Source organism: Theobroma cacao, chromosome 6 (assembly GCF_053813885.1).
Source record: "Theobroma cacao isolate CCN51 chromosome 6, ASM5381388v1, whole genome shotgun sequence".
Taxonomy (NCBI): domain Eukaryota; kingdom Viridiplantae; phylum Streptophyta; class Magnoliopsida; order Malvales; family Malvaceae; genus Theobroma; species Theobroma cacao.
The window spans coordinates 20,363,589-20,379,066 of NC_142644.1; the positions used below are offsets into that span (position 1 = coordinate 20,363,589).

The 15,478-nt window shown below is 33.4% G+C and overlaps 1 protein-coding gene across 1 annotated transcript; it reads left to right on the top strand.

The window, feature by feature from the left end:
* The first annotated feature begins 434 nt into the window (after positions 1–434).
* Positions 435–1,781, top strand: LOC18595834 (putative 2-oxoglutarate-dependent dioxygenase AOP1). Its single transcript, XM_018123051.2, has 3 exons — positions 435–836; positions 929–1,250; positions 1,414–1,781. The coding sequence occupies exons 1-3, from the start codon at positions 463–465 to the stop codon at positions 1,654–1,656; spliced, it is 939 nt and encodes a 312-aa protein (XP_017978540.2). The 5' UTR covers positions 435–462; the 3' UTR covers positions 1,657–1,781.
* The last annotated feature ends 13,697 nt before the right edge of the window (positions 1,782–15,478 follow it).

Here is a 15,478-nt window from a genome sequence, read left to right on the forward strand (position 1 = left end):
AGCCTTTGTGAAGGCTAAACTTGCGAGTTGCAACAGCATAAAATGGCAACGTTTCGAGTTTTGCCTTCAAGAAAGAAAGAAAGGACGAAATTTACCGAAATATCCGGTAGCAGGTTCTAAGTTTGAAATGGGGGGAGACGTGGCTCTTTACCATTCCATTTTTTAATTTAACCATTATGAAGCTCAAGCCGAGTTCCAGGACTTATAATTAAGCCGAAATCAAACTTTTCTTTAGATCAGCTCGGCTTGACTCGCCAATCAAAAGAAAAAAGAACTCGGCTTGACTCGGTTTTCGTTTTGGGTGCATTATCGATAGCTAGAATCCATCTGTCAAGTCATCGCTACATGTTTGTCATCAGCATAATTCGAGTCCACCAACGTATGTCTATAAATACCTTGCTCAACCTTCAGAATTGATGTATCTCTCCCCAAAACTTGCCGAGAAAGAATAAAATCAAATTTATGGGTTTGCAATCCCAGTTTAAGCTTCCCGTTATCGATTTCTCCGAGGGAAATTTAAACCCCGGAACAAGCACTTGGGTATCAGCATGCAATGATGTGCGGCAGGCTCTCGAAGAGCAAGGCTGCTTTGAAGCAAGATTTGACAAAGTACCTCTACAGCTTCATGACACAGTTTTTGCCACAGCTGCAGAGTTGTTCGATCTCCCAACTGAGCTGAAAATGAGAAACACTAGCAATAAACCTTACTTTGACTATTTCGGACAATACAGATCTCTTCCTCTCTATGAATCCTTGGCGATGGACAATCCCACAACTCATAGTGGAACTCAAAGTTTCACTAATCTCATGTGGCCTGCTGGAAATGATCGCTTTCGGTATCATTTGAACCATCTAACCTTTATGATCTTACAATTATTTCTTAGCTAATATTAATTACTTTCAATTAACCTCTTCTTTGGTGAATTAGTGAAAGTGCTCAAAGCTTTTCAGAGCTAGTAGCAGAATTAGACCGAACCGTGATGAGAATGCTATTTGAAAGCTATGGGGTTGGGAATTACTATGATTACTACATCAAATCAACCAACTATCTTCTTCGATTCTACAAATATAGGAAGCCTGAGATGAACGAGAGTGACACTGGTTTACCGCCTCACACTGACAGAACTCTTCTGTCCATAATTCATCAAGGTCGTATCAGTGGTTTGCAGGTGAAACTCAAGGATGGCCAGTGGGTTGGTGTACAGCCATCACCTACATCTTTTGCGGTCATGGCAGGCGATGCATTGATGGTGAGTAATAAACTTTACCCTTTTGGCTTTCTCTTGCTTTTGTCTTCAATGATATGTCCAGATTAATTCGTCAAATCGGAGATCCCAAATTCAAATCCCTCTGTTATTTCTCAGTTTAAAAACTATGGAAAAACTGACAATCTAATGAAGTTGCTTTGATTAGGCTTGGAGTAATGACAGAATACCACCCTGTTACCATCAAGTCACCATGAAGGAGAAGGAAACAAGATACTCAATCGGAATGTTTTCATTCATTAGTGGGATCATACATATACTTGAAGAGCTAGTGGATGAGACGCACCCCCTCAAATACAAATCCTTTGACCATTTCCAATTCCTTCATTTTGATCGATCGGACGAGGGGAAGAAATCAAAGTGTTCTATCAAAGCCTTTTGTGGTGTTTGAGACATTTATATGATGAAAGAACCCCATCCCTATAAGCATCCTGCGCTGTTTAATCATATGGTTGTGTGAATGTGTATCCATCATAAAACCTTTCTTGAATAAAAGTACTCCATCGTCTATGATCAGTTCCAAGCCAATGCATATAAATAACAAGAAGAACCCGGAAAATAGACAACTTATTACAACCTTCGATATTTCATAGACGATCTTATCCAAATATCCCCTATAAATAAGTTATCAAAACAAAATTTTTGTACAATTCGCAAATTAACGAAACGGCTGTTAATATACAGCATAGATCCAACATCAATAAATCTATTCAAAGCAAAATAGTGTTTGTCAATCAAATATCAACTAGAAATTCAACGTCTGAGGAGTCAAAGTTGAAGTTGTCTATGCAATAGTTAGAAGGATACAACCATTGATCGACTAATGTAAAAGATAGAGGGTTGAAGGAGTGAAGAGGGGAAGAGAATAACACCATGAGATATCTATGGCCGAACATGGGTGAGCAGAGTGCAGAGACATGGAAAGAACATCTAAAGGAGGAATATGCAAATGTGCAAACAAGAAATTAATATCTCACTTCTCAGCCTAGAAATCAACTATTTTTAGCTACTACATACCTAATATATTAAGGTTAAGCAAATGCTTAATCTATATCTACATCTACCTTAATGAAATGAAATGAAAGTTTGCAAGCTTAATTGCATATAATTGGACCAAAGATAATTAATGAGAGATAAAAACAAAGAAGAACTAAGGAAAAGGCTTCAACATAGAAAACTTATTATCTCAATTCCAAATTCAATATTCACTTTTTAAATTACATAAAGTTTTAGAAATGGGATGTTTTACTTTTATTTTACAACTATTTTCTTTGAATGTCGTATATGTTTGAAGGATCAACTTAAAATTAATATTTCAATGAAGGATAACATCGAAAAAACATTTTTTTTAAAAAAAATAAAAATTATTTTGAAGCCTTTTAAAGTAGTAGGCTAGACATTTAATTTAAATAATATATATATATATATATATATAACGCAGAGAACTCTTTGTCAGAATACTAGCAAAAGCAGAGAACTTGCACAATATCCAAAAGCAAGGCAGGCCTTAAAAGCCCAATACCCAGTAAGTGGAAGGCCCCATCAAAAACACAGTAACCTGTTGCTTAAATTATTGGAAAAAGATTTGTTATCATGTAACATGAGAAGGTTTTTTTGAAAACAAATCATAAATATCATCGAAGTTGTAGCAAAAATTCTTTAACCAAGCAATACTCATACATATAAGGTATGAAGAAAGATGTTTTGTAGTATACAGCCTTAACTTTGCACTGTTATATACTTATATTTATACAAGTTTGTGTTTAACAATTTATACGATCATTCCAGGAGTTAATAAGAAGATTTGAGAAGTGATAAAAGGAGTGATCAAATCAGAATCATATAAACTAATGATTTGATTTGAATCACAGTCCTACCTGTGAAATGATTTTTGACTAATTTCATGCTTGACAGGATTGAATGAGTTGATTTTTTAATCTGTATTTGATATTCGTCTGCTGGGAAATTTTCTAGGATTAGGAGGATTAATTCTGTCTTGTAGCTTCACCTCCTGAGGGGTTTGATGCTTGAGCTGCTATTAGTTTCATGTAGCTGAGCTTAGCTGCGTGTCCTCTACACAAGGGTTGTTCATGTTCTTGTTTTTGTTTTGCCCTGATATTTCTGATTAAATTTATTCAAAGGGTTGTTCATGTTCATGTTTTTGTTGTCCCCTGATATTTCTGATTAAATTTATACGAAGGGTTGTTCATGACCATGTTTTCGTTTTCTCCTATTATTTCTGATTAAATTTTGTTGAATATGAGTAACTTTTTTTTTTTTTTGACACTAGAGAATAGAATCTGATTTTGGTACTCAAGGTTATGGACCATATGCACATCACTTCATTTGAAATTTTTACTTTATTTTTGGGTAAGTAAAATTTTCAGTTATCCGCATAAGCAGGGAAGTACCTGCTACACAAAGAACTTAAAATTTTTCCTTTTAAAGACTACTAGCAATACTTTCTCGTGCTTTAGGGCCGGATGACGATGGGGTTTGCTGCCATATCGATGCTTGTCTTGGAAATTTCTCCCTCATGGAAGTGAGTTTAAGAAACCATTTATCATTAATTTTATTAGCAACGCTTAATTAATGTACTTGTGAATGCAACTTATTATTGTGTGTTTCAGTAATTGTGGATGATGATGACAAGGGCAGTGACAATAGAAAGAAAAAACTTTGTTGATTTATGGTTCCTCTTTCGGCGTTTTCTACCTGATATGGTCAAAACCTATGACGAATTATGCTGCAGTTAAAAGATTAGGACAGGAGCCTCCAACCGACAGGGTCGTCAACTTGTTTTGACATACGGGTTGAGGTTAATAGAATCATTTTTTTAAAAAAAGAAATTATGACTGAAAATGAAATTATTAACTTATAAGATCGTGAATATTTATTGTTATTTACCATGATTTTAATTAATCTACCTTTCATCCTTAACCCTAGTCTATTGATCTAAAATAGCTAAAAATTAATTCAGAAAAAAAAAAAATAAAACTTTACGAATTCCACATTCCACACCGAAAAGAACAATGTTCTATTCAAGTATTGCCTATTTTAAATATTCAAGGAAGAAATAGTGGATATGTAGGAATTCAGCGAACAAATTAATTAAGAAAAGAATACCACGTCAAGCAAGCAAAGCAAAGTGATTGGTTTACTCTTTCACATCAACCTAATAAAAGATTTCAAGACGCAAGCTAGTGCAATAATTGGATTCTTAAAAGATTTGGGCATATAAGTATAATAAAGACTCTCCACTTATAGCCAATTGATTGTAGATAGGATGTTGTCTTAAAAATTCTACCATATGCATCAATTATTGAGTTAAATATTTAATTTTTTTTTATTTTATAGTACTAAGCACCTTCAGTATTTTTACCTTTCAACGACATGTGTATAGAAACAATAATTTAAGGCTAATAATTATTCACATCGCTACTCTTTGTTTTTCACCAACACGGTGTGGTTTTGTTTAATTAATATCCCAACTTCTTCCATGTCTACCACTTTTTTTTTTTCTTGCTAATTCAACATACTATTACTATATCCAACAAGATATATAATAAAAAAAATTTACCAAACGAGTTGCACATAACTCACAACGGCAAATTTGCGGACCGTTTTCACGGACAAGAACAGAGATCACCCTCTCAAAAAACAAGCCTAAACATATGTCCGACCCGACATCTTCACCAGACTTGACAATAGGGCAATTATGCTTGCAACTTGTACAACATCAAAAAGTGCCAATTAGAACACCAAAATAAAGTCAAGAAATATGACTCCAAAACAACAAGATCCTTCCGTCACAACCATCACTATCATTAAAACGAGAAAGTAGGCAAATGCTTAAAACATTAAACCTAGGCCACAAATAACTCTGTCCTATCAACCCCATATTTGCAAGATAATCCGCACATAATTATCTTTTCTAACTATATTCCAAAAGTAACCCCCATGTCTAACACATCTACTCCTAACTCTTGCCATGCTTTTCTTTTTCCTTACCCAAATCTTGAGCTTGTCTTTTGAATGCTTCAAATTCCAAACCCTCACTACTCACTAGCCCTTTTAGTCTCTATAGTTCAACCAACTTAACAAAAGACTTGTAATAAAATTTCTATTACCTCAACATTTTGATTTGCTCTCAACCTCTCTTCAAAATTTCAACTTGCTTTCAACCTGACAACCGAATTTTTTTTAAGAGATGGAAGGGGAGAATTCTCATCTCATGAATTCGATATAATGGTGTTGTATTTGTTAATATAAGTCTGATTTGAGTGTAAATCAAGACAAACTTGCTACATTTCAATGAGATGGTTGAATGCAAAGCTACTCGAATATAAGTAATAAGCAAAGTTAGCAGCAATCAAGGACCCTACTAGGAAGGACAAGATTATGATATGTCTAGAAAAGAAAATAAGAAACCTAATACTACAAGTGAGATTTTGATGGTGTACCTTGACACCTGTTCTATTGCAGCACTATTAATTAATACAGTAAAAAAAAAAAAAAAAAGACATAATGATTTAAGAGGGAAATTGTGATAATTTAATAAAGCAGTTTTTGGTGAATAAAAAATGTAAGAATGCTGATGTGAACATCTTTAGTCTTAGATTAGTGTATTTGTAAATGTGACACTCAATGGTGAAAAAGTAATTGAGATAAAGATGTAAACAAATAGAATATCTGTTATTTTTGAGTTACTCAATTCTAAAATCGTTGAACTATTAAGGTATCCAAATCATATTCAAACCCACATAAAATTACAAAATATTATACAAAACCAAATTCTAATAGTAAAGCACTATTTATTAATTATCCAAATCCATTAGATACTCAATTATACCAGGAAAATGTTTTGTCAAAGACTTGGAGTGTTTCGCATCCTCCTATGAGTTCAATCACTACTAGTAACAAAATTGTACATATTTAAGTTTGCACCATAGTTCAACTAATATAAATTAATTTGACATTTATTAATTTAGAAAAAGAAATAGAGTGGTTAAGATGGCAAAGATTATGTTAAAGGTAAGGAGGATAAAGGTTCAAATCTCATTAATTCTAAAAGTTTTGTAACATTATATATAATCAGGTTCGGGTTTAGGATATCCTAAAAGTGATACTCAAACTTACCAGAATCCATGTTGAGTTTAAAAGCCTTGTCCTAATCCGTCCCACAATCAAATATAGGGTACCCAAACCTTATTTTATCGGGTTGGGTACTCGTAAGTACACATATAACAACAATCTATTTACATCCCTAAATTGAGGGACCCTTTCCTCAATAATAAATTTTGCATTAACCAATACTACCTTAAGTTTTTGGGTTATTTTATAAGATCACAAATTTTTTGCTATTTGTTGATCTTTTCTATATTATCTTATGGAACTAAAGACATAATTTACTTCAGAAATGAAGATTTTCTAAACTAATCAAGAAGGAAATTTATGATTTTACCCTTATACCAAAATTGAGGGTCCACAAGGATAATATCTTATCTGATGGTATCAATTTTCAAGTTAGTTCTATTTGAGGGATTAATGTTTTAATAACTTTTACTAATAAAGATGAGCTATCATAAGGGGGGAAGTATGTGAAATCTCACCTTAATGTATGATGCTAAGTTAAGAAAGCTTTAGGTGAGCATGCATGTTTCATGTTTTGAATACTTAAAATAAGGTTTTAACATTTGAAAGCTTCATGTTTTGATTTTTTGGAATGATTTGCAAATTTTGGTGTTACAAGGAGTCTAATTGGACAAGTTTTAATATTTATTTTTGCTTACTAGAGCCAATCTATCTATAGCTATTCTTCATCTATCAATAGATTCAACCTAGAAAGGTTTTCTTAAAAGAGCACGAAAGAACATTTATGGATAAATGGCAAGATCTATCGATAGATGGACACATCTATTGATAGATAACATCTAAAGAGCCTTTTAAAAGGACCTTAAAGCCCATCTATTAATAGATGACCTCAATCTATCAATATATGATGCTATTTTCAAAAAAATAAATAGGATAAAATTGTATTTTCACACTTCAAATTATAAATAGGCCACATGTTACGAGGGTTGGCAACTCCCAATCGTTTTTACCAGGTATTTTCTCAACCCTAAGCCCTCTCTAACCCATTTTCAACCTAAATCACCATTTTTGATGATTTTAAGCCTGGTTTTGATTTTTTGTGAACAAGATGACAATTTCAACTTTGAAATCCTTAAATCTTGATTTTTCAGAACTAAAAATGTTGTCTTTATGCCCATATTTTTTCTATTGGTTGCTAAAGCTCAATGTTTTGTGATTTTCCTTAGTTTCAAAGCACACTTAAGGTAAGAATGAAGGATTTATGGGTTCCTAAACATTTATTATGCTAAGTAGCAAAGGATTTAAGCTAGAGATTTAGTTTTAGACAAATTTGACTAGTTTAAAAAATACTTAAAATCGGTATTATGAAATTTTAAGTCTAGATATTGATTGTGATGATTGTTGAATGTTAGGAACGGTAAAAAAATTTGAGGAGTTCATCAAAAAAGGAGTTGTGATTCGAAATAGAGATTAAGCCTCCAATTAGGTGAGTGAATACACCTCTTTAAGTATTTTAATATGTAAAGTGAGCATGATTTTTATGAAAATGATAATTTAGGCATGATAAAATATTGTTTCAAATGATTCTTTATCAAAGAATTTGGTTTTCAAGGTTTTCAACTAGTTTTCAAAAGTATGATTAATGAATTTAATTTGATGTTGACTTGTGATGTGAGTTGACACAAATGATTTTCAAATCATTTGCGAATCTACTATGTATGTAAATACTTTACTATGTGCTAGTTTTCAACAAGGGGGGACAAGCCCTTTTATATGTTTTCTCAAAATGAGATGAATGGTATGATGTACATGTTTGACATGATGTAATATGTAAGGTTTGGTGGGTCCATGAGTTACCACTTATAAGTTAATAAATTTCTATGACATGTATGAATAATATGATGATATGCTTGTTGATATATGAGTTGCCACTTATGAGATAATGATTGTTATGACATATATGAGTATGATGTCAACATGTTGGAGGACATATGCATTCCTTCCCAAGATAAGATTATGATTTATGAGCTAAGGTATGAAAAGTATGCCATGAAATGTATATGTTGAGAATTCTCATATACACTATGGGCTAAGTATGAAATGATGAATGGAAATGTGTATGTGATTTTAAGGCAAGTTAAGATAAAAATGATCCTATACTTGAGGAATCCCATAACAATAGTGGGGATTGATCACTATTCATCTAAGAGGGGCAAGACCGCTCAAAGGTTGTGGGTGAGGCTGATATGCCACTCACAAGAACGCATTAAGAATCCCAAGTAGTGAGGATTAAATCACTACTCACTTGAATGAGGTGAGAACCATTCATAGTTAGGAGATATTTATGGTTTATAGAAAGTTTTATGAATTGATGCCCACAAGTCTATGTTTATGATTGAATTTTTATATATGTCATAATGTATGTGAGAATATGGTGAATGAATGCTTGCTTGGTCAAAAATCTAGCCTAAAGAATTGTATCATGAGATAAGAGGACATGTGGCATGCATTTGTGCAAGATTTTATGCAGAAAATTAAGTTTCAGGATTGATGTATCAATACTTAAAGGCCATCTATCGATAGATAGAAGGCAGAATGCTAAAAGAAGCAATATGTGTTCCATATATTGATAGATCCCCTTATGCATCGATAGATGGTAGATAGAATAGAGTTTTTATGTGTGTTTTAAGGATTTTTCAAAGGCAAATGATTTCTTAAGAGTTATGTAAACTTGTATTCCATGCAATGTTATTTAAAATGCATTTAAATACCATGATTCATGAACTATATGGAAATGTTGAAAGTTTTATGAATGGCAAGAGATTACAAGTGCATGGTTACGTAAAATTCTCCCCCTTGGCTTGTCCCTTTCCTCGTATCCACTCACAGAGTTTTTATGACTCACACATTATTTTCCTTCACTATTTTTGTTGTAGATCAATGATAACATTTTCTTCTAGCAGTCAGTGTCATGACACGTGATCCATTCATCTTTTGGCAAGTGATCTAACAGCCGCATGCAACCTCAAGGTTGAGTCATGTTCCATCAAGGAGTCGGTCATATGTTATGTTTATGGATATTGTACATGATTATGATGATGTAGCCAATTTTTGGCATTTACGTTATGAATTTTATGATTAATTATGCAAAGGTGGCTCAAGAGCCTATTAGACATTTGAGGACGTTAATGAATGATATATGGTATTGTGAATGTGATAACTTTAGGATATAGAGTTATTTTGCCACATTTTGATTATTAAAAATAGTTAAGTCCTTGTGTTTTTAAGTAACTTTGGATAGTTCTTATGCTTTTCGTTGTTAAGCTTAATACATGTTGGAATATTTTAATTTTAATAATTTTAGCTCATTTTTATGTTAAAAGTCCTCATTTGAGCCATCACTAATTTAGTCCTTGTTTTGAAGGTGTGCAAGTGCGTAAAACTTCACAGAAGTGAACAGAGCAAGGATGATTAAGTGTTGAAGTTTCTGAACATGCTATAGTATTTTGACCATAACTCTTTTAAAGAACTCCAAATGATGTAATTCTTGGAAAAATATAACAATAGAAGGAAGGGATACAACTTTGGTTTTTATCACTTTGCCCAATTATGATTGGATTGTGTTCAAAATCCCTGTCAAATTCGAAGCATTGCAGCAGTTTGTATGGACTAAACATGATGTGTTATTTAGAGTATAACACTCACTCGCAAAGTCAAATTGATGTGATTCTTAAATCATTGGAAAGATAAGAGACAAGGCTACAACTTTTATGTTCACTACTTTGCCCAATTTGATCAGTATCATAGAGAAAACTCATAAAGAATCCAACACCATGGCACTAAAAGGACTTTTAGGTTAAATTTCAACACAAAACCTTTGAGGGCCACAGCTCTTTAAATGAAAGCCGTGGCTTTCGAGGAATTTTTCAAAAATATGTATATTATGGGATTTTTGAAGTTAGGGCTTTAAAGGCTACTTAAGGGGCTTTTTTCAAAGGTCTAGAAGAAGAGGCATCAAGCAATTTCTTTGGAGGAAAAAAAAAGCCAAAAACCAAGCAACAAGGCAATAGAATTTAGGGGAGAATCAAGATCACAAAGCTTCAACTACTAGTTTTCTTTATCTACTTCTGTGTTTTCTTATTTTCTTTGACTTTGATTAATGGCTAGTTTTCTTTGGATGAAATTTTTATTAGATGTTATGAGCTAAACAATTTTTCTAAGATTATGGTGGATTTTAACATGTAATTTGAATATTTGTTTATCCTCTATTTACTATGAATGGGTATAGTTTTGCTTATTCGGACCTGCTCTTAATGCTTTTGATTGTCTAGCTAATAATTAACTGATTATGGTGGCTAGTTTTGCTTATTCAAGTTACTTGAATAAGATTGATTTGTCATAATTTTGGTACTTAGTGAAAATTTTGAAACAAATCCCTGTGAGATATGATTCTGGACTTACTATCTATATTACTTGTTTGATACGTATATTTACGTGTGCAAAATCGACAACAGAATGAGATTATGGCACTTGATTATTATATTATGTGAATGCACCTACATTATTTATGTTGAGGAGTTCCATAATTGTGTATAGTTGCCTATGGATGCATGCATGTGTATGATGTTATGGTTAATGGGCCACGCTATGTATGAATGTATGGGTGAAAAAGACTTGCTTGTGCCTAGTGGGCTATACCTGTTTGAGTCTATGCACTAATCATATCTCATCACAAAACAAGATGTGACAAACTTAGTATTAGAGCTTTAGGTTCATAGAGTCCTAGGTTTTCCTTGGTTGCTAGCAGAATGTTGGAGTCGTATGTAAGAATCTTGTTTTTGTTTTGTGACCTGGGCGTAAACCAAGAATGGGAAACCCATGTATAATTCCTTGCTTGTTTACCCACTTTATGCTTCAAAGTTTTGTCTAGTATTATTATGAGTCTATAGCATTGAGTTTTACTGTATATGATTGCTCTTGTCTAGGTGAGATATGCTGCCTAGGACACAAGCTACTATTAGAGGCGCAACAGAGCACAAGGTTCCATGGAGGTTACTGATAGACCACATATGCCTATTGCTAAAGGTAGCAACAAAAGTGACAAAGCCACCAATTTGGGGAAAATTGATACCCCCAGTAGTGCACAGATAGGGGGACAAGGTTCTGAGGTAGGAGTAGCACCTTTAGCGAGAGTAGTGACCTTAGAGGTTTTAGTTGTAAGCTTACAGGGAGTTAGTTAAACTATTTCATGCTAAATACATTATGGATATTTTATATATTGTGTGAGGTATTTCTTTATCCATGTTAAAGAGTTATGAGAGACTTAGGTAGATAAAGTCCTCGGAACATTATGGCCTTGCAAAAAAATTATAAGGGTTATAATTATAAGATTCTTATGCATCAAAGCATTGTTCCTAAATATGTTCCTAGTCATTGTATTGTTAAGAATAAGGACATTGACAATGCTCAAAGACTGGTACATGCTAAGCCCCTTTGCCTTGGAAGTAAGCAATCGATCCCATAGGTTGAAGTATGTGAGATACTAAGGAATAGTATGTGGGTGCTTGTTAAGGAACAAGTTCATTGAACATGACCCCGCTATGAGAGTCCCATTTGTTATTTCACTCAAGTGTCTATGGAACTACTCTCATGTGTTAGTAATGTAAGTAATCCTTAGACTTGTGATACCATATCATCTTGTACATGAATTGTCATGCTTTGATTTCATCCTTATGGTTTTAAAGGCGACCAGATGCCAAAATAGGATACTTTTGGGTGTAGCATAAAGCATGTGAAGATGAATGAGTAGTTTATAGAGGATTCATCACCTCAAGTGATTTAAAATGGATATATCTCATTTACTCCTAGCTTATATTGACTATAAGTCCATGGCCAAGGCATTCTAGATAAGTCAATATGGAAGTTGCAAGACTAAAATAGAGAAGTTAGAAAGTAGACACTAAGTCAAGCTTGTTATCTATTCAAGATATATGATTAAAGGATTGAATTACAATGAGATAATGTATACTGAAAGGTTAGCGAAATCATATTAACTCTCTTAACATATTGGGTAGTTATGATGTATATATTGTGTCACGACTCGGTACTCCCCTCAAGCCCGTGACAATCGTCGCGGTGTCCCGATTGACACTCATTACCCAAAATGTCAACCGGAACCCCGCAAGGCTTTAATATCAATTTCTCATTTCCCCTGTGAGTGACCATTGCCAAATATCATGTTCTAAAAGATTTTAAACTATTTCCAACTTAAATCAATAAAAAAAATTATTTCTATCTCACAGGGCATTTTGGTTATTTTTCCTCAAAAATTTCGAAACTAGCTAAAAATGTAGTATGCGAGTATAAAACACATAATTCATAATAAAAAATAAGTTTAAACATCTAAAACCTTCATTTAAAATGAAATTATGACTATTTGAATATAATAAAAATATTCAATAAAATATTCTATTTTCTTATAAAACAATATTTATAGAGTGACCGATAAATAATTTTTATAACGTAAAAGCTAAATAAATTCATACATACTATAATACAGATAACCAAAGTATAAAATTTAATTTACAGTGACACGTGGGCCCACGAACGACTAAAAGTATCAAAAGCGGTAAACCTACAGTTTTTTAAGGATGCAAGTCCAACTGTAACCCTCAACAAAGTGAGCTATCTACCGACTATCTTGAGCCTGAAATGGGTGAAAATGAGGGTGGTGAGATTATATAATCCCAGTGAGTAAACAAATATCATCTAAAATATCTAAATCTGAGTAAATGGAGACAGATAAAATAGATTAGCATAAAAATGATTCATAGCATTTTGAACTCATTTTAATAAGATAAAATAGATTAATTTCACCCAAATAAACAACGAGGCTTATGATTTCCTGAAAAGTTTGGCTCGTGCCAAAATCATTATCATACTCAATTATGAGGGACACCTTGGCCGAGGGCTATTCCAACCGAGTCTGCCAAGGCTGTTAAAAAGTCATGTACGCATAAATCATGTTTTTATTTTGAAAACATAGCCATTCCTTAGTGTTGGCTGAGTTCACTCTCACGTGGTGGTTTAGCATGAAGTGAACTCTAAAGTGTTAACCTCAGGAGTTATCCATCCGCACCTCTCATACTAAGGTAAGAATGTAATAGGGTTACCGTGCCCCTCTAATAGGCTGGTCCACGAAACCCGTCCTGTAAAGTCCGACCTTATAAAATACTTATCATGACATACATGTGATGGACAACATGTTTGCATGCTAGGAGAGTACCGAAAAATTTACAAAAGTCGGTATTGTACCTAGAGGTACAACAAAGTTGATTTAAGCCTTGAACTAGATGAATAGAGATTTTAGGGTGAAATTGAAAATTTTACAATTCAGGAATGATTTAATATGGTGATTTGGAGTTTGAGGATCAATTTGGAGTCAAACCGAAACTTTCACTATCTAGGGGCAAAATGGTAATTTTGCCACCTGAGGATAAATTTGGAATATTGGAAGACGTTTTTGATCAAGATTGATCACATTTGAATCATTGGAGTATAATTTGAGGTTGATAAGTGAAAAAGTTGTAATTTCAGTATTTTTGGAGTATAGGGGTAAAACAGTAATTTTACCGTCCCGGGGGCAAATCGGTAAATTTTCACCCCGACACTTGTCAAGACCAAGGGATTTTATTCATCATGGAAATGGATAAACATGAGAAATGTGTGGTGGAGAATTAAAGAATTAAAAGTTAAATATTTAAAATTTGAACCAATAAGGAAATGCCATGTGTCATGCTTTTATTATTTTATTGTTTCCTTATAAAAAGGCATAAAAACCAGCCCATTTCTCCCATAGTGGTCGGCCAAACCAGAAGAGAAGAGAAACCAAGGAAGAACAAACCCTAGGTGGGGAAAATCAAAGAGAAAGTGTTGGAATTCAAGGATTTGATCAAGCAAAGGTAAAATTTCTTTGATTTTGCTAGTGATTTACCTTACCCATGCATTTCTCCTTAATTTTTGTGGTTGAAAAGCATGCTTTCATGGTGAATTCATGGCTGGTAAAAATGGGCATGGAGAGAGAATGATCTTGGATTGGTTTGATTTTTAGGTATGTTAGTATTTTTAGGTGATTAATGATGTGTAGCATGAAAACAAGTGAAAAAAACCACCAAAGGTTTGGTGCCCATCAATAACCGAATTCTCTAAGCGAATAATGAGGAAGAATGGGATGTTATTCTAGGTGATTTGATTAAGAAATAATAGTCTTTGGTGAATTAAGGGATTGGAAAAGAAATGGAGCAAGTTGGAGTGAAATTGGACGCATTGGCCAATTTATCGGATGAAAAATCAACTTAGGCCAATACTGGGTCTAGATGGCTATTCGTGCATTTTTCATTTTATATCACGCATATATATCGAGCTTGAAATAGCTTATGACTGTTAGACACAATTTAATTGGAATATATGTCATGGATTATGGCTAGGTGGTGAGCCATTGGATACGGGCAAAAGACTGTACCCGCGAACTAAAAATAGGAGTACTTCTACTCCTAATACTGTGAGTAAACTTATTATCGTCTTAATTTTCTAGAGTAGTTTTATACAATTGTGTGATTTTATAGAAAATGGGTTTAAATGGTAAATTGCTATGTTTTAGGAGAAATTGTGATTTTATAAAATGATTTTATAAATTTTCTAAAAAATTGAATACTAGTTTTGAAAATAGAGTAATTGGAGAGTGCCTGCTTGTGTTATAAATTGTGTTTTAAATTATATGGCTTATAGCAATATGTGAGCATGAATGGCAAAGTTGGTATTTGTATCAAAATTATATATATACTATGTATTCATCCTTGAGAGGCTAAATTGCGATAAATTGCCATATCATGCAGATAAAGATTTTATAAATAAGATGGTAGATAAAATAATCCATAATCCCTGCAGTGGAGGTTCTGTGGACCAGCCTAAGAGAAGGGGCACAGATTCAGATATACCTTACCTCGATCGGAGAGCCGTGTGCAGGGTTTCTCTATAGGTAAAGATTTGAGTGCACTTCACGTGGACCACCGCGTGAGAGTGAGACTTAGCCAACGCCAAGGCATGGCTAGAATTTCAAA